Source organism: Pteropus medius, unplaced genomic scaffold (genome assembly GCF_902729225.1).
Source record: "Pteropus medius unplaced genomic scaffold, Ma_sr-lr_union100, whole genome shotgun sequence".
Lineage (NCBI taxonomy): Eukaryota > Metazoa > Chordata > Mammalia > Chiroptera > Pteropodidae > Pteropus > Pteropus medius.
The window spans coordinates 2,189,502-2,216,719 of NW_024355206.1; the positions used below are offsets into that span (position 1 = coordinate 2,189,502).

Here is a 27,218-nt window from a genome sequence, read left to right on the forward strand (position 1 = left end):
GGCAGGAGAGGGCAGTCAGCCAAGACACGAGCGCACGCACACGCACATGCACACACACACGCACATGCACACACACACGCACGCACACGCGCACGCACAGCAAAGCAACCGAATTTGCGTCGATAGCTGGGAAGTGGCATCAGCGTGAGACTGTCGGGGGCAGCTCACCAGAAGTCAAAACATGGTACCGATGAGAAGGCGAGAAGAAGCCAGCAGCTGCGACCTTCATCCTCACGCGAGGCTGTTAAGGAAGAAACGAGTGACCAAACCTTACGAAGACACAGCCTCAGTTTGCAGTAGGGAGGACAGAGCTTGCTCCGAGGAAATGCGCATCTTCGCGAGAGACAGTAGAATGATTTCAGAAGGAGGCTGAGAACAGCCTTTACGTAAAACCTGTAACCTACCCATGTCGGAGCTGGAGGGAGTCTCGCTAGGTCTCCNTGCATGTGCGTGTGTGTGTGCATGTGCGTGTGCGTGCGCGCGTGTCTGGCCTAACCTCCCTCTCCTGCCCTTTCTGCAGTCTGAGCCCTGCATCTCGGGTTCGTCTCATGCCGTGAGCTCAAGGAACCGTGAAGTGGCAGCGGCGAGGGTTAAGGGGTTCCTACACAGCTGCGGGCGTTGGCAGAGATGGGAAGGGAAACGCAGGGGAGAAATTATCCCCCCGGAAAGGCTAAGAGGCCGGAACCGAGGGGCCGATTCCCTCCCCACCCGCCTCCCTGTGTCTAGAACGCAGAGCTTCGCTTCACTCCGCGTCCGCCAGCTGGGCTGCCACTCGGCCCCGTGGAACTCTGCGAGTCCCCACGCACCTTGGTGGCGAGCCCGAACCCTCGAGTCCCGGCACTCACAACACACAGACGTCTCAGCAGATCTGAGCCAAGAGAAGGCTATGCGGGGCTCCGATCACTAAGACTTCATTCATCTTCCCAAACGACTAGGAAGGATGATCATAAATAATTCTACACCTGAACTACACTCGGAGAAAGCGCATTCTGGTGAGGCGGCGGACGCAATGGCTGGCATGGCTCCCCAAGCGTATTCTCAACATTGTCGAGTCCAGACAACCACCGTGGCCCTCCAAGCCGCAGCGAGCACTGGCCAACTGTCCATGCTTCGTGCCTCAGGAATGTCCACCCAGAATGGCGGGAACACTCAAGGAAGGGCCACTGACTGAGCCACCACCACCTTAGAGGTACAGCATGGGAGGGGCCTCAGTGATGAGGTGGCCCAACCACTTGGGCCCAAGGAGGATGAGAGCCAGTTACTGTCCCTGGTCACCCAGCCATCCCGACCAGAGGCAGGACAAGAACCAGCATCTCCATACAGTCGTCTGATGCTCGTTCTACCAGGCCTGACACGCTCACTGCGGCTTCTCTGGTCTGAATTATCTGTCTGGAAAATGACAGCATGGCTGTATCTTTTCCCTGTGCTTCGTACAGAGGCTGAATAAGAATAACTCCATGAAATACTTCAAGTTCACCAAAAGGAAGGGATCTCAAGAGCAGAAATACAAACATACGCACAGAAGTGCCACCTTTGTCCAATCCCACGAGACCCCTAAAAATATGCCCGGGGCCACTTTCTGAGCACGGAGCACGTGGGAGTCACTGCACTGAGCGTTCCCCACACGTCATCTCAGTTCACGCTCTCAACGCTCTATCCAGTACGCACGGTTCATTCACAGTCACGAAAGAGGGCGAGTAAGATTCAGAGAGTCTGAGGGACTTGCTCAAAGCACGGGAAAGCACCACGTCCATCCCCAGTTCCAGCCCTAGCCCAAGTCCATCTCCAGTTCCAGCTCTAGCCAAGGGCTTGTGTCCACAGCCACTGCTCCCCATCTCACCCTATCAGCATTCGCTGCTGTGTGTCTGTGCATCATGGAGTCTGCGGTTAAGAGCGCAGATTTCGTCTGAGTCCGTCCCAGCTTCCCCACTGGTCTGTGCTCACAGAGGCTCTGAAACGGCCCACCGTGGGGGACCCGTAACTGCTGACTGACTGCTGGGGAAGCCGCCGCTGCTGACAGAAAACGGCCCGCTCGGCTTCTGCCCAGCCTCGCACCTGAGGCTTCCTGAACAAAGCCAGGCTGAAAACACGCGCCGTGGGAGCTCAGAGGAGCCGAGAAGCCGAGAAGCCATGGCCCGTGCCTTTCTCACACTCATTCACATTTTATAAGTGCATCTTCTGCCATGTAGCCTATGGGCAAACGGATCAAATTCTGAATTAACCAAATGAAGTGGTGTAATACACAAGCAACATGAAAAGAAGCGAGCAAGCACGTGAAAAAAACCAGCTTCGCAGAGTAATGGAAACGCTAAAGAGATGAGACTAATGAACGACATGGAGAAATGTTTAAGAAATTATTATTAAGTGAAAAAAATAGGGCAGAAATCTGTGGGTTTTTCAAAACTATTTCATTTAAATATGTGTGCAAAATACGCATGCAAATGTGGACACTTAGGCGTAGAGCTACAGTTACACATAGATCCGCGTGCGTGTACATACACTCGCGGTGACACACACGCATTCACGTGCATCACGCTAACAATGGTAACTGCTGAATACCAGAATTACCACTGATTTTTTTCAGTATTTTCTATATTTTCTATGGTAGAGCCGTAAGCCTTTCTGGGGCTACCATATGACTGGGATCCCTGCTTTCGAGAGCCTTTGATGGCCTACAAGGACTGTAGAGACAATGGCAGCTACCCAGCCCATACCAGGACTGCGTCCACAAGCTTCCCAGGCTCCCTAAGAAAAGCCAGGCAGAGGCAACAACACACAACCCGCTCTGAAAGGCCTCCTTGGCCTCCCTGGCTCCACCACGGCCCGTCCCAGGTCCTCCAAGAGCAATCGGAGACAAGAGCCATGTCTATCCACCTGCAGACAGATATGTCTAACGGGGAAGGTTGGGTAAAGCCTACCCACATGCAAAAACTCCTGCACAAAATGGTAAAATGAAAGTGTCACATAAGCTCGGACTCGAATTCACCAAATAAAGTACAATATCATTACTAAGTCACAACCGGCACTGAGAGAGGTCAGACCGGACACAGATAGCAGCTGACGATCCAAGAGATCAACAAGGTGAAGAGGGCAAGCAACTAGGGACCATCCCAAAGCCAGGCCAGTGAAGGAGCCCAACGCCGAGAGCAAACGGCATCGACTTGGTGGTCGGCACGCGGGGCATGCCCGGGGGGCTGATCGTCGTGGCTTCCAGAGAACCCAAAAGCAGCCCCGAGGCAGAGATCCCGGCTGGTGGGCACAGAACCCTCCCATCTAATGGAGAGACTGACAGCTCATATAGAGGGATTTTAACCTGAAAGAAAGGGTAAGACTCCCAAGGTCTGGAAACTACACCCTTCTCTTACATTCTGTGCATGTTGAGGACAAAAAGTGTGTCTCACTCATGTCTGCATCCCCCAGAGCCTAGAACAGAGCTGGTACAGAGAGCTCTCATGGGACCTGTAGAATGCTAGGTGTCCCCAAAAACATTCCTGCCATTCAGAGAAGCCAAGAATATGAGTTAGGAAGTAAGACCCGCCAGGAGTTCAGAGTCTGCCCTGAAAGGCACACAGCACAAAAGAGAACCGACTGTCCATCTCCCTCGACGTCTGACCTCTCCTGACTCAGATCTGGTGATTCCAAAGGAACAGCCAGTTTATACAACACACACCTCTCCCGACTCCCGCCTCCCACTAGTTCCCACCCTCCTTCGTCCATGCTCCCTCCCATCCACCCTGACCTCGCGTGCTAATCCGACCGACAGAATCACGGAACGCTACAAGCAGAAGAGAACTGGGAAGCCACCTAATTCAAAGCCTTCCTTTTACGGAGGAAAGTGAAGCTCATATGATACCCAAAGATAAATTCGAGTACGGCCAGGGCGAGAACTCTGATTTCTAAACCATCCATGACACTGCCCAAAATCAAAGTCGCAGGGGTCAGAAGACAGACTTGAGTGTCCCTTGTTGGGGGCTAGAGCTTTACAAAGCCAAACGTGGCTGGCAGACCAACAGGGTCAGCCTCACGCGGGAGCTGGTTAGAAGTGCAGAGTCTCAGGCCCAACCCCAGACCCACCGAGTCAGACGGTGCGTTTTAACAAGACCCCCGGTGCTGTGAATTCTCTAGTGCAAGGCTTCTCTCTCCTGCACTAGAGAATTCTCCCTCTGATGTCCCCGCACAGTCAGGCAAGGAAGCGTCCCTCGTCTCCATGCCCACCCCACCCCTTCACCTTCCCCGGCCCAGCAGAGTGCCTGGAAATTGATGGCAATAAAAAAACAGAACAACATGCTTCTCTCAGCCACGGGAGCCTCTGCGAAGCATTTCAATCTCCCCGTTACGAAAACAGCAGGACCTACCACACGTGGACGAGCAGGTGGCGGGTCACTGGCGAGGGCCCCAGTGAGCAGCAGGAGAGCTGGGTCGTTAATCACTGCAGGGGGACAGGAGTGGCGGCCAGCCCCCGCACAGAGGGTGGTGAGGCCAGGGTGCTCGGTCGCCCCACTGAAGGAGCGTGCGGTCGGAGGGAGACAAGGGACCAGAATGGGAGCAGAGCAGCCGGCCGCAGCCTCGTCTCTCGGTCCTTCATCCTAAGCCACCTGGCGCCTGACATCAAGCAAGTCGCTCAGACCTTCCTGAGGCTCACATAAGAAACAGGGACAGTAATTTGTATGTCACAAGGCCATGGTGAGAATTGAGAGCATGTGGATAAAGGGCCAGCCAGCACAGTGCCTGACACATAGTGGGGGCCCAAAAATGAGAGTTTTCCCTGCCATATCTTCATCCCTCTGGCCTCCTTACATCCCAAAAGGCTTGGGCTCTGTCAGAGAGAGGCGGGGAGGCCACGAAGTGGGTTAACAACCTAAGCTGCCCACTAAGATCACCTGGCCACCTTTGGAAACTACTGCTAGCTGGATCTCACCCACTGAGACTCTGACCGCACTGGTCAAGGGAGCGGCCCAGACACTGGCATCCTTAACAGGCCCCTGAGGCTGCAAACCGCAGCCGTAATGGGGCCGTGGGTTACTCACAGCTTCTCTGAATGGAGCAAGAGGCATAATTATTCCTCCCCCCACTATGTTAGTCGAGTGATTACTACATGGCCAGGGACTAAACTAATTCTTTATATACATAATTTCACTTAATTCTCATAAATCCTAGCATAGTAAGGATTATCCTTCTCATTTGTAAGCTGAAGAAAGGGAGGCCCAAAATCGTTAATGTGTCACCGTAAGTGCCACAGCTTCCAAGCAGCGGAGCTGAGATTCGACCCCAGGCCTGTCTGACTCCGGGCTGTAATGAGTAGCAAGGGCATGGCTAGGGAAGAAATCTTAGTGGTATGGATGCGAGAAGCCGCACGATCTACCTGACTCGGCACGAGGTGGTGGCCAAAGAGAGAGGCACTGAGGGAGACAGAGGACCCCATAAACGCCATGTGATCTTAGGGAAAGGCAGTTCCGTCCTCGGGACCTCCCGTCTGCGGGGCCCCGTGGGGCGGGAGGAGGGACGCGATGCATGGGAAGGGAAGAGCTGTTGGCAGCTGGCGAAAATCACCATTTCTATCTCAGGCAACCAACGAGCACCAAGAGAAACCATCCCAGACCGCGTGCCCCATCACCGCAGTAACAAAACTGGGGGTGCTGCCCATGGGAGCCCTTTGGTTGCAAAGTCCGAGGCGGCCAGAAGACACCCACGCACCTCTCTGCCTTAGGCAGAGTGCTGGCATTAGTAACGCTGGGTGAGTGAGCCCGCCAGTCCACTGGGACAGGCAAGCACTCATCAAGCACCCTTCCACCGCCCTGCGAGGCGCTAGGGAGGGAAGCCGCGTGACGCCGCAACGACCGGGCGTGCGGGCTCCCCGCTCGGGCCGGCCAGGGCGGGCCTGCTGGGGCGAGGGAAGCCTGAGCTGAATCCAGAAGAGGACCTGGGAGCTCGTGAAGCTGTGGGGTGGGGACCCTCTGGGCGGTCCAGGCAGAGGCGCTGTGGTCTTAGGGAGCACGGAAGAGAGGTCTCCCGTGGCGGGAACGGAACGCTGTCGCGAGGCGATCCTGGGCATGCGGGAGGGCCAGGCCGGGCTGGGCTTGGGCTGCCCTGTCAGGGGTCCTGGGTGCTGGCATTTCTCCTAAGGGCAGGGGCATATCTGAAATGCCTGGAGCAGAGAGTGGCACACGAGCCAATTTCCACTGGAGAACTGTGGCTCCGACGCTGTGTAGTATAGAAACCACCCCGAAAGGGCCAGGGCCAGAGGCCCGTGGGAGGTCTGGTTAGAAAGCGGAGGTGAGAACCCTGGAGGGAATGGAGGGTGGCCGTGTGCAGAGAGACACAGGGACAGCTTCCGAAGCTGCTTAGGAGCTGACGTGGACAGGAATGGAGCTGTACCGGGGTGGGCAGAGGTGGAGGGGTGGGGACGGGTGAAGGACAGGGAGGTGTCAAGAACGAATGACTCTGAAATCTCTGGCCTAGAGGATCCTCACTGAGAAACAAATGGCAAACTGGGGGGTCACCCCTGAGCACGACTTGGGGCACACTGGCCCAAATCTATGGAAACTGCTGCTTCTCACCTCTCTCAGCCACCTCTTCGAACCTGAGCCAAGCCCTCCCAAGGCAGGTGGCTACAAATCACGACCTCCCTGGAAATGGAGTTTCTGCCAGGTCGCGCTGTGCTGTTTCTGAGAGCTGTGTACTTAGAGAGACAGAAGAAGCCAGCAGAAGCAGTGAGAGACAGAAGATGAGTGGATTAAAGTGCCAGAACCAGGGCCACAAAAGTCCCCATTAACCTGCAGCCAAGTGTCCACCTGAGGCGGGATAAGCAGGAAATGCAGCTGTTAGCTGGGGGAGTTTGTGAGCAGACAGGAGGCTCTAAGTGATGGAGGGAAGTAAAGAACCAAATGCCAAGGGCTTTCTGCAGCTCCTGGGATGGGACCCTCCATGGCTTCCAGCAGGTCTGGCGTCCCTTCTCCCCTGACTTTAACAAGCGCGAGCATGGCTAGGAGCAGGCAGCGTGGGAGTCAGACAGACCTGGTGACCCTACCAGGGTTCTCGGAATCCCAGTTTGCTCCTCTGTTAAAAAAAAGGGATGGTACGGATCTCAGAGTATGGTCGCTTGTCATAATAATGGTAATAACTATATTGCCAGCTACTGTTCGGTTGAGCAGTTCTTAAGCTCTGGGTACTGGATTTTAGAATACGGTTCATGTTTTATGCATATGATCTCAGTTAACCCAATAATAAGCCAAGACTTCAAGATCTGATGCGACGAACCAGTATCTCAAGGCAAACCGGGCTCTCTCTAAACCAGAAGTACTGGGGTACTGAGGAAGGAGAAAGAGAGGGGGTTGGTAACTCTCTGAGAGGAAGTGCCTCCCCCTTGCCTCTGGAAGCCCTGGGCTTGAAGCAAGTGGCAGACACACCTGGTCACCGGGCCGCAGAGGGATGAAGGGCGCCAGGCCTCCTCCTGCAGCACGCTCTCTCCGCCACGCACAGCACGAAGGGCAGCGATGTGAGGAGGAGCTGGGACCAGGGACTTGCAGCAGCCGCCTTGTGTGCCATTGTTTTCGGCGTGTGGTTTTTCTCCACTCATCCGAAATCGTGTTTCCCGATCAACAGTCATGTTGATCTCTCTGCTTTGCTGCCTGCGGTTTCAAGAGCCGCTCTTTGCACTTCCTGAAGCCCCTGCAGAGTTCATGGGAAAATGGGCTACGCAGGCTTGGACGCTGCAGCCATGTAGAAGTTTCTCACCAGCCAAAGCCCATAGTCACTCCTCCCGGGAGCAAGTGGAAGCCCCAGGACCCAGAGGAGAAGCAGCAGAGGCGGAAAGAACGTGCCAGGACAAGACGGGGGGCGGGGACATTCTGTTGGCGCAGTCTCTGCGGCCTGACTCCGCAGGGGCGAAGGAACCCCGTGGGGCACAGGACACTGGGAGCGAGTCGGACGGGCAGCCCCACCCCTTCGTCTCCCATCCCAGCGCCACGGTACGTTGGGATGTGTAAGACCGGTGAGGGGGCGTGTCACCGAACTTTTGACAAATAGCAAAATACTAAAGTTTGTGAATTTTTTAAGAGTGAAAATTTATATGAATCTCGTGTCTACCTTTTAAAATCTCTTTTGTTAACTCATGCTCTGATATATTTTTCTTAACCGTGAAAACACTGAGAGGGCCAGGACCCATCCAAAAGCCTGGTCACACGCACAGCACCGAGCCAGGCATACGACTGCCATCTGTCACATGTGTAGCAGGAGACAAAAGGCTGAGAACTTCTAAACTGAAGTGTCAAAGGCCGTTAACCGTGTGAGAACCAGCTGCAAGGACATGGATTGATAAGAACTGTGCTCCACTGCCAAAATCAAACCAATCAGAGAGGTGACCGCTTTGGCCACGGAGCCAAGTACACCGGCTACCCTCGGCCCTGCTGAACGGCACACAGGGGCTGCCAGGACAGCCAGCTAGCAGGTAGCCACAAAGGAAAACACTGTGTAGTTGACAAAATCCTGGGATCTCCCTTCAAATAAGAGTCACCGCTGGAGAAGAGCCGATCCCCTAGATCCCTGAGAGGGAGGAATGGAGCGGACCAGCCCTGCGGTGACAGGGCGGGGCCTCCCAGGCCATTCGCTGTGCACCTGCTCAGCCCCCGCAGAGACAGGGCGGCAGAGGCGTGCCAGAAAGACACACGCCGCCCTCGGCTCTCCCCTCGAAGGCCTGGGCGCTGCATTCTAGAGCTGTCACCACAGAGGGCGAGGTCTCGTCCACCGCCAGGAACTTGCAGTGAAGTCCAAAGCTCGAAGGCGAGGAAGGCGAGCAGAAGGCTCCTGGCCTCAATCTGTGTCCTGACGGCGGGCGGGCCACACACCTCACCTACTGAACTTGGACGTGAACCAATGCCAGGAGCGTGCCCTGGGTTGGCGAATCTGTCGAGTCCGACAGAGGGGAAGGGGCATCTGCTAGGAGAGCCCAAGGCCCTGAGTACAACACAGGAAATGAGTCCAGAAACGCCTCTCAAAGGGGTGTTCGAAGAACCTCCCACCAGGAGTCCAAGCACAAGGTAACTGCGGGGGCCAGAGGCACCTCCCTCCCTTCATACCTCAATCCAGAGGAAAGAGAAAAAGAGGTCAAGAAAGAAACGAGCACGACAGAAGAACAGGCCTACTTCCGGGAGAGAGGAAACCCAAATCCTTCACCCGATCCTCCTCCTGCCGTGCTCGGCTCTTGGCTTCTGCGCCCTTGTTAAACAGAGGCCAAACCAACGTACTTTTCTGGCAAAGGAAACTGTCTTCTTACTGGCACCAACTCTGTACCCTCATCAAGGGTCCAGGTCCCCTGCCGATGGTCTTAGAAGTCTCTGTGTACCATCCCCCTTGCACCAACCCCACGCTCTGTGCTCCTGGCCAGACGCCTAGATGTTCCCCTCTCCCAGTTGAGGAAGAAGCGCCGGGCAGAGCATCACTCCGTGGGCATCCCAGACACCTCCCAGCCCCCGCTCCACCCGGCTGGAAGGAGCCCTTCTCAGGCCGACGTCCCAAGGCCAGGAGAGAGGAGAGAAGTGACTCCTTCCCAAGTCTACGCATTCCCTTTGACCGAGCGGTCCAACCACAGAGACGACAAGACATTCAACTCGGGCAGCAGCCCCCGAGATCCTTAGGCAGGAGCCGCCCCTCCAAATCAAGGCTCTGGCGTGATTCTGCAATCCACACAGAGGACAGTTACCATCTGTTTACGGAAAAAATCGTTAACAACCCCCAATCGCAATCAAACAGGCAACCACTTTACCGTAAGTACCTACTGACTGGCGCTAATTCACGCTGGACCGGTCCTGGAGGGCCGTCCACGGGCCCGGCAGAGGCACCGGCACGCATCCAGCCATCGGGATGAAACGCAAGCGGTAGCCTGAGGTGCTGCCGGAAGCCCAGGCTGCGGTCCTCGACTCCCTTCCTTCCCAGCTTTCCCGCTTCCGCTGCCTTGCCACGTGGGCTCCCACACTTCCCGAGAGAAAGGAAGGAAGTCCTCTTAGTCCGGGAGACGAGACTCCTCCATCCGTTCCCGCCTTTCCCCAGGCCAGGTGCGTCCCAGCTTGAGGAAAGTGGACTGAAAGCCCCATCCTAGTGCGATAGCATTCAGAGATAATTAAGCAAAGCACCGGAAGAAAGAACTGAGCTGCTTAATTCACAGTCCAGTTTCATTTCCCAGCCCCGCCCAGGGCAAGGTGGGCGGGCATCGCTCTAGCTGGCTGCGTGAGCTGCGCCGGAGCTGCCCGCCTCCACACTTCTCTGGGTCCCAGTTCCCTGCTCTGTACAATGAGGACATCGCCTAATAGGTCCGAGGTCTGTTTCAGCTCTAACATACCAGTATTCTTCCTGTTTCCTCTGTGGGAATAAGAGGAAGCCGAGAAGGACAAAGTAAACTCCCAGAGCATCTCTGATCTAGAAGTATTTAAAGTTACCTACAAGGTAGTCACAAGGTAAGAGTCCAAATAATGTATGCTTTTTCAATGGGCTGCACGAAATTCACACATTTGCTTCTTTTTCCATTAAATAACAATGACACTCACCTTACATGAAAACTATAGGACAGGCTTTATTATTTAAAGACAGACCAGTATCTTTCACCTGGTTATTGTCCTCATGACCACGTGAAATAAGGACGAACGTTCTCGGCGGGGCAGCCAGAGGCCAGCAGCTCCATCATGAAAAGTGGGTGGGACTCTAAGCAGGGGATCGAAACCCAACTCAGCCTAATCAGCCTTGAAAGGAGAGCAGGACACCTCCTTTTCTGAGCCTCCATTTCTTCATCTGTAAACACAGATGTCACAGAGCCCTGCTAGATCATCCTCATGGTCTTCTGATGGCTAATTTAAAAATATTTTGTGAGGAAGAGCTTGGTATAAATTCTGTCACTTCCAAGCCCAGGACGCACTGGCACAATATAATTCGTTGTTAAAATACCGAAATATTTTTATATGTTTCTGTACCTCCCAGTAAATGGCCCCTTTCCCTAAACCTCCTGAATTCCCACCTTCTAAGCACCCCACGATCCAGCAACAGGAGGGCCCATGCCTGGCACTGCGGGGAGCTTCCACGGTCCTGTTCCAGCAGGGGCTGGTGCATGCTCTAAAGGGACAGTACCCGCCATGCCAGATGCTTTAATCACCACCCCTGCCCCACTAAGGGACTGAGTTACATCAACAGCCCAAAGAAACCCCACTGTCCACTGAGCACCGTTTTAAAACTTTTGTGATTCCAAGAGATTCCATGAGCTTGCATCCTAAGGTGACTCCTCCCCAAGCCAAAATTTTGATCCACGAGATGGCAGCTGATAAAAGTAAAGAGGTGTCTGAGACGGTACACATTCAGTTCATTTCTATGAGATTCGTTAACATATCCACCTCCCATAAGTGAGGCCTCCGGGAGAATGCCTACTCATAGCGACACGGAGAGACCTCTAACACCTGACAAGTAAATAAAGCTAGTTGTGGAAGGGTGCTGAGACTATAAACCAGTGCGCAAATTAAAACATAAAGTGATGCCCTTTGTAAATGTGCACACATACGGATACAGAAGTATGCATGTGTGTATATGTATATCTCTCTTCACACGCTGTGTGTATATGTGCCCACTCTTGGGAGTGTTGTAGTTTTTAATCGTGCTGGTTAAAACTGTCGTGGCACAAGATGCCTTGCCCAAATTAAACTTAATAAGATCTAAATAAATTCAATTTGTGACCTATAAAAAAACAAACGGAACAAAGTAAAACAAAAACAAAAATGTGCACGTATATGCAAAAGCATATGTGTATACACACGTACACACACATCGAAGTTTGAAAACGAACTGCATACCGGCCTCGGCCACTAGCACGGCCATGGGTTGGGTGGAGGCCGCTGCTAACTTGGCCGTCCGCAGGGTCTGAGTTTGGCGGTGAGAGAGACACGGGGGGCGGGCAGGTGTGCAGGAGGCAGCAGGGCAAGAGAGGTGGCGGCACAGGGAGAGAGGCATAGACAAGTGAAGTGACGGGCGCACACTGAACTCAGGCTAACGGCTGCCTGCGGGGACACAGGTGCGCACGGGACCAGGGGTGACGGTTACAGCTGACTGAGTTTTATCAGTAAGGCTTTATCTCCTTATTCTAGAAATAAAACCTTAAATGCAAATATAAAACCAAACGGGAACAGTTACTTGTTCTGAATGGTGGGAATATGGATGTTTCTTTGTATTTTTCTACTTTTTTTTTTTTTTAATCTCTCAGAAGGAAGTCAAGTTCATCTTAATAAATCCTCCTCACTCACACACTGCTCCGGGTCCTCAGATGTGGATGGAGGGAATTATTTATGAGGTTCCCCATCATCCCCACTCTATTTCCCACTGCCCAGACACCTCGGATTTGCAAATTAGCTCTAACTAGGCCATTATTGATTTACTAGCTGTGCTTTTTTTTAGGATTAAAAAGAAAGTCATTCATTCCTAAGTTCAACAAGCATTTGTCAAACACTGCGAAGTTTCAGGCATCCCGGGCTGAGAGAGGAGTGGCTTCTGCCAAGTCGACCCTGGTCCAGCGGGACAGACAGAGGATGTGCGAGCAAATCAATCACAGTGCACTGGGATTAGTGCCGTTTTACTACATATTGTGTGGGACAAAAGAGGGCCCGGTCGACTGCGGAAGGACAGTCACAGAGCCTGACCGGGCTTTACTCTCTCTGCAACCCAGTGACCCTGTATGTGCCAACCACGCACGGACCGCAACACGCACAGCAACCCAGTGAGGTAGGTAGTAAAACGCCCACTTTGAAGCTGTGGAAACAGGCTGCGAGAAGGTAGGGAACTTTGCTGAAAGAGCGATCAAGTGGCGTCACAGATTCTCACCCGGATCTGAAACTTCACAGCGGGCGATGGGTGGGTTTGGAGAAACAGAAAGCTGCCTGAGTCAGAATCAGGCGGCTTCGGGCACCTGCGCCTTCACGCTTTTTCCTGCACTGGGGTGCCCCCCGGCAAAACCAATGACGGGTGTGTGCGGACTGGGGCGTTAGCTTACTCATCCCGAAATGAGACCTAAACTCAATCGGGCTCATAAAGATCAGAAGATACAGGCTTGGTTCTACACACGGTCAGCCTCTAACTCCAGCCGAGCTTCTTCAAGGCGCCTGACTTGAGAAGAGAGGATACTTTGCTTCCTCCTTTGGGGATATGTTCTCCTGGGCCAACCAGGGCCAAGGCAGAAGCTCAGCCTGGAAGAGGGGAGCAGAGACAGAGAGGCTGAGGGGACAGTTGAGGAGCAGGCATCGCCTGGGTGCTGCCTAATCCATCCGACATGGGGACACGCTGTTCCAGAAACCAAATGACAATTCACAGGAAAAATCTGCTCTCTCAGTGCTGCCAAGTATGTCACAGGGTCTCAGCTGGTGGCCTCCTCAGGGGGAAGCCAGTGAAGCCCAAATCTTCCCATCGGTCGAGGCCCTGATGTTTTCTCAGGTGGAAGAAGGAAGGCCCAGGAAGGTTCCCTCCTCGGTAGGAAACTTTGCACAAGCAACAGTGCCAGTCCCAAAGCCAGGAGCCCAGGGATTATGCTCAGGTTGAAGGCTCAGAGCTCACTCGGTGGCGGTTCATCTTCTAAACCTGTGAAGCCCTGTTTGGCACAGGGGAGTACCGGCAGATAAAACATCTCCAATCGAAGTGCCTACCGTGGTCTGATCTCGTCTAAGTCATCGGGCGTCAGGCCAGACCTCTACCCCTCTTTCTAATTTGCCTGCACACGTATTTCTCTTGATCGAAATGCCTCACATGATTCAGGAACACCTGGCCTGCCTTGCTGTGACTCGCTCATCTTAATCAGGGGAGGAAAGGGCAGAAGCCAGGCAGCCTGGCCTGTGTCTTCCGTCCTTCTGTTCTACAGATGTCTCTTGCTGTATTTCAGTGTTCTACACTTTCAGAGGAGTCGCAAAATCTTTTGAGAATAAAATAAAAGCTATGAACCAGTTCCATCCCGAACTCCCTACTCCGACCCCATGTACCAACACTCAAACACTCGCATGTAAGTCCGGGGGATCACTGTCCCTGTGAACCCCACGCGCACACTGTCCTTCAGTCCCTGAGCCTCAAGGTCAGGACACTCACCACAGATACCGGTCATGTGCACAAGCCCCAGAAACTGATCTTCCTGGATCCCATCATCCCTGACCTGAATCCCAGCTCAGCAACCTGATGGCTTACCAAACCTTTCATCGTCCCAGCCTATGTGTCTCCCTAACACCAACCAGCTGGAAGTATATCTTGACATTCACGTTCCTATCTGGGAACTGGTACCCAACCTCCCTTGAGCCACTTGGTCAGATCCATCCCTGGGACCAGGCGGATGATGCTAATTCACCATTCAACCCCTTCCGTGCCACTCGTCTTACCTGAGCCTCGATGGAGAGCCTCGCCCTACACCCCACCCCGGCCATAAGGGGGCTGAGGCCTCTGTTCTCAGAAGCTACCAGCACTTAGCAGTTGTGCGGCGCTTGGCATCCGTTCTGGAAGTCTGCGTGGGGCTACGTGCTGAGATACCACTGCACGGGCAACTTCTCAGTGCCGAGTCCACCCTACGTCTAGCTAGGCTGGTACTTTCTTGCCACAATCCACGATGGCTGCAGCGAGGAATAAACCAAGCTACTCGAATAAAGAGCCCCGTCACCCACCAGTGTTGAAGAGAAACTTAAGTCCTCTTCTTTTGCCCTCAAACCCAACCGCCTTCCCAAATTATCCTCCCTGCACCAGCCCAGGTAAGCAGTGTTTTCAGCAGTCACAGCAAAACCAGATGGCTCACAGCTTGGTCTCCACAGATACAAGTTCAATCCATCATTACCAATAACAAAAGGTGCGGCAGGAGGAGGGCCACCTCAGCCGAACTCCGGGGGCCCCTCAGAGAGCCAAGGGAGAAGAGAACCGCGTCCTGTGATTAAAAGGAGCCGCGTCCCCCCACGAGAGCCTCGCCAACGAAAATCCCACTCACCTTTCATTCCAAATTTGGACCGTCGACCGTACTTGTTGATCATGATAAAGAGAACCACCAGCAAGACACAGGCAAAAGCAGCGAGCCCGACGGCGATGGATACCTGCAAGGGCCCGAAAGCAGAGTCAGGACAGTCACAGGCCACCCGAGCGCCCTCCGAAGTAACACGCGTGCCAATCGCAGCACCGGCTGCGGCCCTCCCGGAGCTCTGCCACTGAGTGAAGTCTTTAGAAGAGGTGATTTATGAGACCCTAAGAATAGCGAAATAATAAATTGCACAACTTGGTTTGAGAAAGTTCCACTATTCAGTGTTCTAAGCCCCTCTCATCTGGGGCCCAGCCAGAGAAGCAAGAAAAAGCCTAGAGAGGCTTCTGTCTCTTGTTTGGTTGTTGTTTTAATTAGCAAGCAAATTCTGCATATTCATATTGAAATTCTTTACCTAATATTCTTATCCAGGAAATTTTAAGAGATCTGGACTCGAAAAATAGCCCTTTCCTCTCCTCCCCCAAGAAATCCCAGGCTCTGACAGTCTGGTGGGTGAAGCGCTTGAAAATCCCACCCAGGGACATCCTCTGGGCAACTGGGTACAGCCCCTTCAAGTCTGGCCCGGCCAGACTCCTAAGAGAGCTGGGATTTTCAAACTGTTCTCTTCCGAGCCCCAGGGTTTGGAGCAGATCCTCAAAGACTTCCTCAAACAATGAATTACGCTCATCAAACAAGGAAGGTTCCAACGAGGAGGGCATCCATCACCTCACCGCTCCCTCCTGCCATGAGCACCAGGGGTCCAGGGACCGTGATATCTGGGAAAGTGAGATACTCAAGGGAAGTCTGAGGGCGACCTCCTCTTAACCAAGAAGTGACTCACCCCGAAAGTATCTTCCTCCGGTTTGTGGGTCACAGTGATGGGAGGTGTGGGGCTCACTTCGTAGACTGAAAACCAAACAGGAAAGGAGAAGATTAGTTTACTGGCCAGGACAGGCACCGTGCCAGTCCCCCGCAAACTCCCGAAGTCCCTTGAGGGACCTGCTGGAGAGCACCCCACTGAAGCCAGACTCCTCCTGCCTGACCTCCCCAGACTTTGCAGGGGTCCCCAGAGACCAGGTCCCCTGTCTGGCCACTTGGCTGGTGCTGACAGCTTATGGGCAAGCTCCATGAGAAACAAAGGACCTTCGCTCCCATGGCCCTGCCCCCATTCCAAAGTAAATAATGTCACCTGAGCGACGTGGGCCATGCGCTACTACATTTCAAAAAATAAAAATGGTTTGGGATCCGAGCCAGGGTCTGGATTCGGCATGTTCTGTCAGTGATGGCAGCTGCTGCTGACAGCCAGCTATTCTCTGCTGCCCCAGGCTCGCTCGCTCCTCACCCTCCATCTTTCCCCGCTTCCGTCCTCAGCAGGAACCAGGAGGCCTGTGGCGCCGCCAACAGCCCACTATCTGTCCCCCAACGCAGACTTCAGAACACAATGGCAGCTCAGGGTAAGCAGCAAGTGCGCCCGACCAGGAAACACCAGCTTCTCCCAGCATTCCTGGATGGGAGGCCAGGGAGCAGTCTGTCCTCCACCTAGAATCGCCTCCTTGGCAAGAGACGGTCCCAATTCGGAATTCTCTGGAGGGATGTTCTGTGAGATGGCAGGTCCTCTAGGACCGAGGACAAATAAAGAATCACGGATGATGTTCGCATCAGTGCCAAACAGCTTGGGGCGTCCTAAACAGCACTGTCTCCTACCTCAGGCCACACAGGGCAGACATGGCAAGACTCCTGCTGTCACTCTCCCGGGGGAGAAGAGGAAAAGGAAAGAATACAACTTTCCCAACAGCCCGTGAGCAGCCCGTGAGCAGACCTTTTAGGATCGTCTAGGTCTGGCTCCAAATCACGTATAAACTGAGCCTCCAAAATCCCATGGAGGACACAGCAGCCTATGAGCAGACCTCGTCAATCGCAGCTCTACAGGGTGGGTCTCGGCCATATTCTGGGGCCCCGAGGCAGGTGAGACACACTAACAGGTTTAGAGGTTCCACTTTCTCTCCGCAAGAACCAAGATGATGAGCGAGGGTCTGTGTCCCAGGCACGTGCAGCCTCGCATCTTTTCCGACACCACCCTTTCCACCCAGGCAGGGGACTGGCAACATGGTCAGACCTCAGAAAACCCCCTGGGGAAACTGAGGCACCAAGTGGCGGCCCGAGAGGTGCGGGCTTAGAGCAGCCCAGGAAGGATTTCTACTCTCCGGCTCCCTTCCACGGTTTACTCAGATGCTCTCGGCTGCCATGGGTCTGGGGACGCTGGTGGACCAGGAGAGAGGACCACCTGGATTTGACAGTTACCAAAAGTATCAGAATAAATCAGCTTCAAAGCAAAAAGTAGAGCAGACTTACTAGAGACAAAGTTATCCGTGCTCTCTGCAAAAAAGATAAAGAGATTATTAACAAATGTGATAAAAAGTAGAACAGATGCACTGTCTTCCTATAGTACGACCTCTCCCACTCACCCTGACCCCATGACACCCCAGCAACTGAGAACGGAAATCCTTGGCCTGTCGCCCTCCCCCACACCCCGCTACCACTTCTGGAGCTGGTCTTCCGAGTGCAGAAGGAATAAGAGATAAAGTTCTCAGTTTCGAAGGAGGTGGCCCAGCCCACCTGGGGTCTAGAAACCCAACGATCGAGAATTACATCTAAGGCACGATGTCGCTGTCCTCCCTCTGTCGGGTACCCACGGTGAGTGCTAGGGACGTCGGTGGTACATTAGAGCCAAGAAGGAACGCTACAGGGTGAGCTTCCCTGGACCCTTCTGGAAAATGCCAGCTGTGACCTCAAGATCAAGTTCTTCAAATCGGCTCAGAGTTTAGTCCGGTAGGTCACTGAGATGGGCTTGAGAATCCTTCCAGAACCTGCCCAGGCCCAGACGCAGCTGCGTTACCGGCTCTTTGGCCTCTGACAAAGGCTCACTCATAACGAAAGCTCATCCTTGCTCGACTTTATCCGTGAGCCAGGGGCTGTGCTAAATGCTTTCTGTAACGTATCACTCGATGCGTCTAACCATCCTAGGAGGTAGGTGGCATTGTCCCCATTTAACAGATAAAGAAACGGGCTTATAGAGATTTAGTAACTCGTGAGATCTCACTCATCTAAGGAGGGGATCGAATCTGAGTCCGGGCTCTTCGCCACTGTGTCAGAGATTCTCAAACTCCAGTGTGCGACAGAGCCATCCAGAGGACGATCACGACCATCCTCCACAAAAGAAATGAGGGCTCCTGGGAGAAGTACATAACTTCAGGGCTGGGGCAGAGAAAGTGCAAGATGTGTCTGGAACATTCTGTGGTACTAGAAAGTAAAAAAAGTACTCAAAAATTAACGGGAGCATGGAGAAAGCACACAGGGGCCCACATGAAGGGGTTCCAATGGCCAAATCTGGGACAATATGAACAGCAAACTAAATGACAATCAGGGATTGTTATAGGCTGAATTATATCTGCTCGAAATTTATATGTTGAAGTCCTAACCCCGAGTACTTCAGAATATAACTGCATTTGGAGACAGAGTCTTTCTTTGAAGACGTGATTAAGTTAAAATGGGGTCATCAGGGTGGGCACTAATCCAACAGGACCGGGGTCCTTATAAAAAGCAGAGAGTTGGACACAGACACGCACTAAGGGACGACCACGCGAGGCCATGGGAAGAAGACGGCCGTCGGCCAGCCAAGGAGAGAGGCCTCAGAAGGAACCAACCCTGCCAACGCCTTGATCTTGGACTCCTGACCTCCTGAATTGTGAGAAAATAAACGTCTGTTGTTTAAGCCACCCGATCTCTGATACTTTCTGATGGCAGCCCTCGCAAACTACAACATGGATTACAGACCATAGGACAAAATAAATACCCGTAACTCCGTACCAAGATAAAATAAACAACTGATTAAATAAGCGAGAAGGAAGAAAAAGCTCTCTCTCCCTTACAGCGGAATTCCAATTAATAAACGTGGAAGAAATGACGAAAATACCACAGTAGTAGCTGTTTCAGGCAAGAATCATCACTGGATGCTAAAACCGATGTGTGAAAAGGTGAGAAAAAACGAACTTTCAAAATACTATCTTTATTAATAGTGACTGTTTTCTCTTTGCAATGGAGAATCCTGCCTGATTCCATCCTGGCCAAGTAATAAAGTTAACAGCGCCGGGAATAAGACGGGCAGACGTCATGCACCCGACGTGACGTACGGAAAGGGCCGAGCATCACTTCTGTGATGTTCTTGCCAAAAAATGCGTTACTGACATTTAGTTGTGAGAAAACGTAAAGCAAACCCAAATTGTAGGGCAGTCTAGAAAATAACCAGTGAGTATTCTTCAAAGGCGCACAGATCACGAAAGACAAAGACAGACTGAGGAACTGTCCCAGATCCAAAGAGAATCAAGTGACAGGGCAGCTAGGCGCAGTAAGTAACCCTGACCTGCAGCCTAGGGCGGGAAAGGGGGGCCGCCGGCAAGATTTGAGGAGGGTCTGCAGATTCGCTAGCAGCGTCGAGCCGTGGGAAGCAAGATGAAGGGCAGAAGAAGTTCTCTGGGCTACTCTGTAATTTTTTTGGCTGAGTCTCAAACTATTGCAAAAAGGAAAGTTAAAAATCTTTTTTCAAAGTTGTTTAAAGAAACACAGATGATCGGTCTTCCCCGCAGAGCTTCTGACTCAGGTCTGGGGAGGGTCCTGAGAATCTGCCGCATCCCTACACGTTTCCAGCTGATGCCACTGGTCCCTTGGGGAGCCACAGCATTGTACTGTGCATCCTCCGGCCACAGCCTATCGCGCCCTGAGCGCTAAGAATGACTCATTCGTTCATTCGTTCATCATTCATTCCTTCTTTATGGGTCCTGTGTGTCCCAGGCCCCCCCTAAGCCCTCAGCCATTGTCACCACACCTCCATTAAGTACACACAAGCAACACTCTTTTCTAGCTACCCGGGAAATGATACTTCCTGTGAAGGAGCCCTTCCGAGAAAATCCTGGGTACGGTGAGCACTGTTAAGAGGTTGCTTGTTGCTGTCATTTTGTGTTGTCTTGGGGGACAGCAATAGAGTTTTGTCCCAATCCCTGAGGATGTCCTACATGCCACCACATGCTTCTAAACTGCAGGTGACTGAAGGCCTGATTTGGGGGGAGTGTGGCGTAGGCGGGTCTAGACTTGGCTTCAGAGCCTGAGAAATGAGAGGGGCCAGATCTACTATTATTTTTCCCTGATCTGCATGTTTCTGGGAAGGCTCCTGTGTCTCGGAGAATGCTCTCACGTCACCAGCCTATGAATGCTTCGCTCCTCTGCAGGAGCCTGGACACCTCCCTACATCCGGGGAGCACGTGAGCTGGGGATGAGGAGGTGTCCCGGCTGCACTGGAAGAGGATGGGTCCCAGGAATCACCCTCACCCCCGACCCCCACCAGGAGGCTGGAAGGACGACTTGACCCGTGTGCCAAAGCGCCATCTGAATGCAGTGTGGGCTGGGGGGTGAACGCAATGCACATGTCTCTGTCAGTCCCAAAATTGCTCAAGAACGGCCCTGTGGGAAAGCCGGTGGGGTCTGGAGAAGGAGAAGAAAGGGCAGCAGCCTGTGTCCAGAGAGAGAGAGACATACTGAGAGGCCATGAGGAAAGACGCCCAGCTTTGGACGTGAGGAGGGAGGAGCGGGGGCTGCACCAGGCACCGCGAGCCCTGCGGGTCCACCTGGCAGCCCTGTCCATTCAGCCTCGCCCACGAACGGAGAGAAACGCGGCCCCTTCCCTCCCCGGCACCAGCAGCCGGGGGCCGCACTCTGCTCTCAACGAGCTTCTTAAGGGAAGCAAACCGGCCGTGCCACAGCTGAGACACTGAGGCAGGGGGTTCTCCCACTGTCTGCACCCAGGCCCCAAGGGAATTCCGGTTTCTGCTGTCATAAAAATCAGGATGAAGAGAGTTCCCGGCCAAGCGCACAATGAGGATTCGAGAGTGATGTCGGTCTCGTATTCCTAAATACGCCGGGTTTTCCCAGATGTTTGTGCGCGTGCACACGCACACACACGCACGCACGCGTGCACACACACGCACACACACACCACCACCACCCCCACCGCACACCCTCAGAACTTCTCTGGAAATGGAGACAGAAACACCGGCATTTGTACTGCAGTTTACAGAAAGCTTTTCTAGAACGTTTTCGTTATGACGTCCGGCCCTGAGGAAGCCCTTACTGACGGATGCCTCTGCGTTCGCAGGTTGCTCCACTAAACATATTCATTCTAATTAAATCTCTCCCATGAGTCTCCAGTCCATGACCAGCCAGGAAAAGGGACCCTTACCTTCAGATCTGTTTTCCTCAAAAAACAGATCCCCTATCAGATGCCTTCGGGTGGTTTTTAAAAATAATAATAAAAACAAACAGTAATTCTGTGCTTACTCTACGTCAGGCACTGTTCTAAACGCTCTACGTGGATTACTCCACGTATGTGAATTAATCTTCACCACAGCCTCTGAGGAAGAAGCGAGGGGCTGAGTAACTATCTTGAGATCACAGAGCTGACGAGCAACTGAGCAAGAATGTGAACACTGGCAATGTGGCTCCATGACCACGAGCCCAGACGAAACCGCCTGAAGACCTAGGACTCGGAAACTCACGGCATCTCTCCCTCCCGAGATGCCCACGGCTGGCGAGCCTTGCCTCTGTCCAGACGCAGTGCTAAGCACTTGGCATACTTCATGTAACCCTCACTTCTGCCTCAATTTAGGCAGAAGCTGTCACCCTTCCCATTTCACAGATGAAGCAACGAAGGCACAGAGCAGTGACTGTCCTTCTCTGCCTGTCCACCACGACCTAAGCCCCATTCAAGAAGCGCGGGCCACCTGCGTGGTGGGGCCACAGATGGCATGTGCACCTCAGTCATGTCTGAGTTCAGACTCTTGCTTTTAATGTCTCTGCTTTGCTGCCTGGAAGCCGGAGAGGGGCACGCATGACAAATAGGATGTCCCTCCACCCCCACGGCACGAGAGGAGAGCAGGATCCACAGCCGCCTTTGAAGCCAGAGCTCAGCAGGTGTGAGGTTTATTGCCTGCTCCCCTAGATCGTTTACTCTCCTGAACATTTAGCCATTTTGTCACTTGACGAGACTGGTCCATCTTTTCCCCGTCATTGCCTTTTTATCATCCACTGATTCCTTTAAGCTCGTAAAACAAGCAAACCTCCGCGCAGGGTGGCCTTGGCCGAGTGTAGACGGGTCTGAGTCAACGACTGCAGCGCGCTCTGTGACTCCGTCCTCCCTCCTCCCGCCGAGGGCCAAGGCAGCAGGTCACGAACCGTGGAGCATCTGAGTCACGTGGGGGGCTTGTTGAAACACTGACCGAGAGGCCCCACCCCAGTCTCTCGTCCAGGAGGTGTGGGTGGGGCTGGAGAAGTGAGGAGTCGGAGGAGAAAGACGCTGCCGACGCTGTGGGTACGGGGCCACCCCCTCCGAGCCACGGGCCTGAGGCCAGGGTTAGGTGACAGGGTATCCAGGGACCACGAGAAGGGGCCGCTGTGTCTCCTGGGGATAGAGGCCACGTCTGTGCAGCTGAGAGGACACAGGGAACCGCTTCTCTCCCAAGGGGAGGGAGGGCAAAGGAGAAGACGAGCCCGCCACACCGTCCCACAGCCCGGGACACCCCGTGGGGGCGAAGCACGCGTGGCTCACTCCCCCTTCCCCCTGACAAGCGTGACCTGAGGGGCTTCACGCCTTGCCCACCGGGAGCGCAGACTGTCTGCTTTGGAACAGAATTCGTTCTCTGACCGTGAGACGGGCACACGCAGGGCACAGGGCCGCCCCTGCCCTTATGCCACCAAGGCCTACCCCGACTTTGTGGCCCACAAGAGCAGAGTATCTCCACTTCTAAGAGCCACTGTCACCACAGTGTGGGCCGAACGCTCTGCCTCCCGTTAGAGAGCCCCACAGGCCCACAACGAGAAGCGCCCTGAAGCCGTCTACTGGGCAAAGTGGGACGATGCTGGACACAGACCCGACGGTCTCGCCAGGGTCTCAAACACCAGCGCGTCTCGATCCTCTCCTGAGCTACGGCTCCGTCTTCCCCGGATTTCAGTGGCAGGAGCCACGCTTCCCACGCAGGCTCATTTCTCCCAAGTTTCACGCGCAGAGCCTCTAGTTCCAGTCTGCTTGCGCTAAGGTCGATGAGGCCTCCCCGAGCGCCCCCCTGATCTCTGGGGGCCGTGAAGTCACATAAGCAGACGCTGCACAGTGCTGGCTCTTGCTGTCCCCTCTGTGTGTGTGACATCAGTCTTTACACTTGCCTTTATCTCAACAGAATCCCCCATTTCTGGAAATTAAAGGCCAAGAGGTCACCCAGCCTGTTCCCAGCAGAAATCACCAAGGTCGTCACTGACAGAGACTTATCTATTACTGGACCCACCAAGAGATGCTGCAACCACGACCCCCAAACTCTGGGTGTTTTCCTCCCTTCCAGCTTCAGGAAGGCATCTGAAATGCCCATAAAGAGAAAGACAGAATCACCTCCCAAATAGTCACGCAAAGTTCTTTCATTACTGCAACTACCCTGGTCCACTTGACCTGAATTAGCTCCATCGCAGGCTGACGACACGAGGCACCCCCCATCGACTCGCCACGGGACAAGGAAGAAGGGAGCCACACACAGACTCAGAAGCTGGGACCCTAACCAAGCCCGCTACTGAGCAGCAAGCAGAAGAGGGTCAGTCCGCTCGCCTGTAAAACGCGGAGCTGAAATGGGGAGACCCTGCAGCCCCTTGCAGTGGGAGGCGATCGAACCATCACTGTGTGCCCAAGCCTGTGACACGTGCTTTGTACACCTTAAGTCATTTAAAGGCTGCGAGATTCTCACGGCGGCAGTGTAATCACGACCATCTCCCAGAGGCGGGAACGGAGGCTCTGGAAAGCAAACTATGGTGCCCAGAGTGTCCCCACAGAGAAAGGCCGGGTCGCAATTCCCTGCCGCTCCTGTCCAGCTCTCAAGCCCCCGCTTTCTCTACTGCACGCCTTACGTGCACAGCTGCGTTTCTCAGGGGGTTGTGCCGTGACGGCTCTTGGAAAAGAGGCTTTACGTAGTTTACGCAACATGCTGGGGGTGGCTGGTGTCCCCACGTGTTCGGTTGCCCACGGTAACTATTAGCGTTGATGCTGCCTCTCCTCCCAAGCTGCCGTGGCCGCCCCCCAGCTCCTGGAAGGAATCAGTGCCCTCACCTGGAAAGGGCTCCTTGAGGAAGTGGCCATTGATGGTCTGGTTGGCTGTGCCCAGCGGGTTCTTGGCGACGAGGGTGTAGTTGCCATTGTTGTAGTGGGTGGGCTTGTTGAAGAGCAGGCAGCCCTCGGAGACCTCGCCCTCCTGGTAGTACTCCACCCGGATGATCCTGGACTCGCGCAGGGGCTGCCCGTTGTGCAGCCAGTGCAGCGTGGGCGGCGGGTTGCCCCGCACCACGAACTCGATGCAGTGCTCCAGGCGCAGCTCAGGCTCCTCCAGGCTCACCACGCGCGGGGGGTCTGCGGGGGACAGGCCGGCTGAGGCCCCGTACACGGAGGCCCGGGCCCTGGAGCGGCCTTCCAGGGACCGCCACGGAAATCCCCACTCTTCCCACCAGCTCTGCAAAGCCTAAGGGAATCGGGGGTGCCTCCCAACCACCCCCTGAAAGAGGGGAAGAGATGTCTGTCTGCACCCAAACGCCCTGGATCCATCACAGCTGGAGACCGCCCAGGGGTTTAACAAGAGGCAGACCCAGGGCAAACGGGGAGAGCCCTGGAGGCATCCCTGAGTCAGGGGACACCTTCTATGAGGGACAGGGAGCCCTTTCTGGGGCTCCCAGTCCGGGACTGACTGCCTCAGTCCTGCCCGACAGGTCTCCCTGTCTCTGCCCCACCCCGGCCTCCCACAGGGGCATCCCCTTGGTCCGCAGCCGGCCCCCGAAACGGTGTCCACTCACAGTGGACGGTGAGGGCGACGCTGGCATTGCTCATGCCCACCACGTTCTCTGCGATGCACGTCAGGGTGAAGCCATTGTCCTCACTCGTCACATTGACCAGTGTCAGGTTGATGGCATGTACGTTGGTCCAATTCAGATTTGTCTAAAACCCCAACAGAAAGAAAACGATCAAACAGTTCCTGCAAGGGTGACTGTCGCCTAACCCCAAAGAGCTTCAGGAAGCAAAAGGAAAGCTGAGCAGAAGCGGGAGGGGGCCTTTCCAGGGGCAGAGCACGGGCCACGGGCCAGGCCCCGTCCAGTCGAGAGCGCGGGCCATGCTCACGTGCACCGGCTGCGGTGAGCGGCGGCACGACACCCATTTGACAGGTGAGGAGACTAAGACAGAGAGGTTTCCTAGCACGTCTCAGATCAAGCTGGCTACAAAACACTGCAGCTGGATGGGACCCAAGTCTACGCCTTTCTTCCTGGGGAGCCAGGACCGCAAACTGTCTTCTTCCTTTTCTTGTCTCTTGCTTCTGTTCATGATTTAGCTCATTAAGACTCAGAAGCAGTGGGTCCCAGGCCTCCTGACGGGGCCAGAGCCGAGGATGCCTACCTGGTGGGTGTTGATGGACTGCAGTCCAGAGACGATCCAGTCCACATCGGGCAAGGGGGATCCAGAGCCATTGCAAGTGATGACGGCGTTGTCACCCTCTCGTACAGTCAGGTTGACATGGCTCACACTGATCTCGGGAAGGTCTGAGAGAAAGGACAGAGTGGGAGAAAAGGTAAGCAAACCCTAGCAGACCTCTGTCCACAGGGTCGATGACACTTCTTGCTTTGCCCAATAATGACTCCAACACCACCTGCCTGAGCTCTCAGAAGGGCCCCAAGTCCCTGAAGTGTCACGCCACCTCCCCAGTAGACATCGGAACTCAGAATTGAAGCCCCTGTAGTTGGACCCTCCTACACGGCACGGAGCGGGCAGGGCAGATGCCCACGGAACGCGGCATCTGTCAGATGGCATCTTCCACTTTGGGCGCTGGTTCTCAAAAATCTGCTCTGCTTCAGGCTCCCGTGGGGAGTTTGCTACAAGTTCAGATTTCTGGGACAGCCCCAGACATCCTGATCTTGTATGTCTGTGGCTGGGCCCAAAAATCTGTTCTTCTAAAAGCACCTGAGATGCTCCTGACGTGGGAGGTCCAGAGACCACACTGTGGGGCACCCGCCTTCACGTTTGGCTGACAAGTAACTCCCAAGAGAAAGGGCTCCGGTTCCATGAGAAAGGATACACTGACCCCTTTCTGCACTCCTGAAACCAGCCTCCTCTTGGCTGGCTGACGAAGGGACAGGAATGGTCAAGGAGGTAACAGGTGAGCTAGAGCTGCACCCAAGGTCAAGGCTGGGAGGGCGGCGGGGAAAGGAAGGCCCCGGGCCTCCAGGCTGGCGTGCGGCACCATCTCTGGAGCCTGAGGACACCCCCCCACCCCCGGAGCCGGCAGGGCCAGGCAGCTCGCTCACCACACTGGCTGATGTTCATGCGGAAGAGGGGGAGCTGGGAGCCCTCGGCGCTGACACAGTAGAGGTTCTGGCTGTTCAGCCTGGCCTCCCCCTGCTCCTGCCACAGCTGCATCCAGCGGATGTCACAGCTGCAGTTGAAGAAGTTCTGCTCCAATCTCCTGTGGGCGAGAGGAGAGGGAAAGGCACTCCTGAAGCGAAGATGGCCCAGCGCCCTCCCAGGGCTGTGCGAACGAGGGGCCCCCACCCGCTGTTCAGGGATTAAGGACAGGGGTTCAGCAAGGCCTCGAAAGAAGTAAAAAAGCTAAGTACGAGTTCATTCATTTATTTAGTTTTTAAACGAATAAACTCATTCGAAAGAAAGAAATCCACTCCACTTAATTCATTTGACAAAGAGACCCTTTTAAACACGCCAGCTTGGGATGTTCCTCTTCTCAAAACCCTCCAATGGCTTCCCACCACATCGAAAGTCAAAGTCAAAGGCCTAAAGGATCCGTACCATTCTCCACCCCCTCTGAATTCATCTCCTACCTGGCCCGGCTCTCTTCTTCAGCCACAATGACCTTGCTGTCTGTCAAGTTCACTAACATCACCGATCTGCTCCTGTCTCAAGGCCTTTGCTCTTGTCCCTTCTGCCAGCAGAGTTCTCACGCCTGCCATACCTGTTAGGCTGCCTCCCTCACTTCATCAAGGAATCATGAACTCTTCTCTGACCCCTACAGAAAGCCACCACCAACCTGTCCTGACACTGCCCAGTCCCGTGCCTACTTTCTGCTAGTATGTGTCACTGGCCAGCATCACT

At 54.2% G+C, this 27,218-nt stretch overlaps 1 protein-coding gene across 1 annotated transcript in view; it reads right to left on the reverse strand.

The window, feature by feature from the left end:
- NTRK3 (neurotrophic receptor tyrosine kinase 3) overlaps nt 1–27,218 on the reverse strand; it is a 427,675-nt gene that overhangs the window by 192,485 nt on the left and 207,972 nt on the right. Inside the window, exons 9-15 of the mRNA XM_039858221.1 lie at nt 26,420–26,577; nt 25,515–25,657; nt 24,920–25,061; nt 24,186–24,482; nt 17,348–17,371; nt 15,837–15,901; nt 14,972–15,074 (exon numbers count right to left, since the gene is read on the reverse strand). Of these exons, the coding sequence (XP_039714155.1) occupies nt 14,972–15,074; nt 15,837–15,901; nt 17,348–17,371; nt 24,186–24,482; nt 24,920–25,061; nt 25,515–25,657; nt 26,420–26,577 (932 nt within the window). The remainder of the gene's footprint in view (nt 1–14,971; nt 15,075–15,836; nt 15,902–17,347; nt 17,372–24,185; nt 24,483–24,919; nt 25,062–25,514; nt 25,658–26,419; nt 26,578–27,218) is intronic.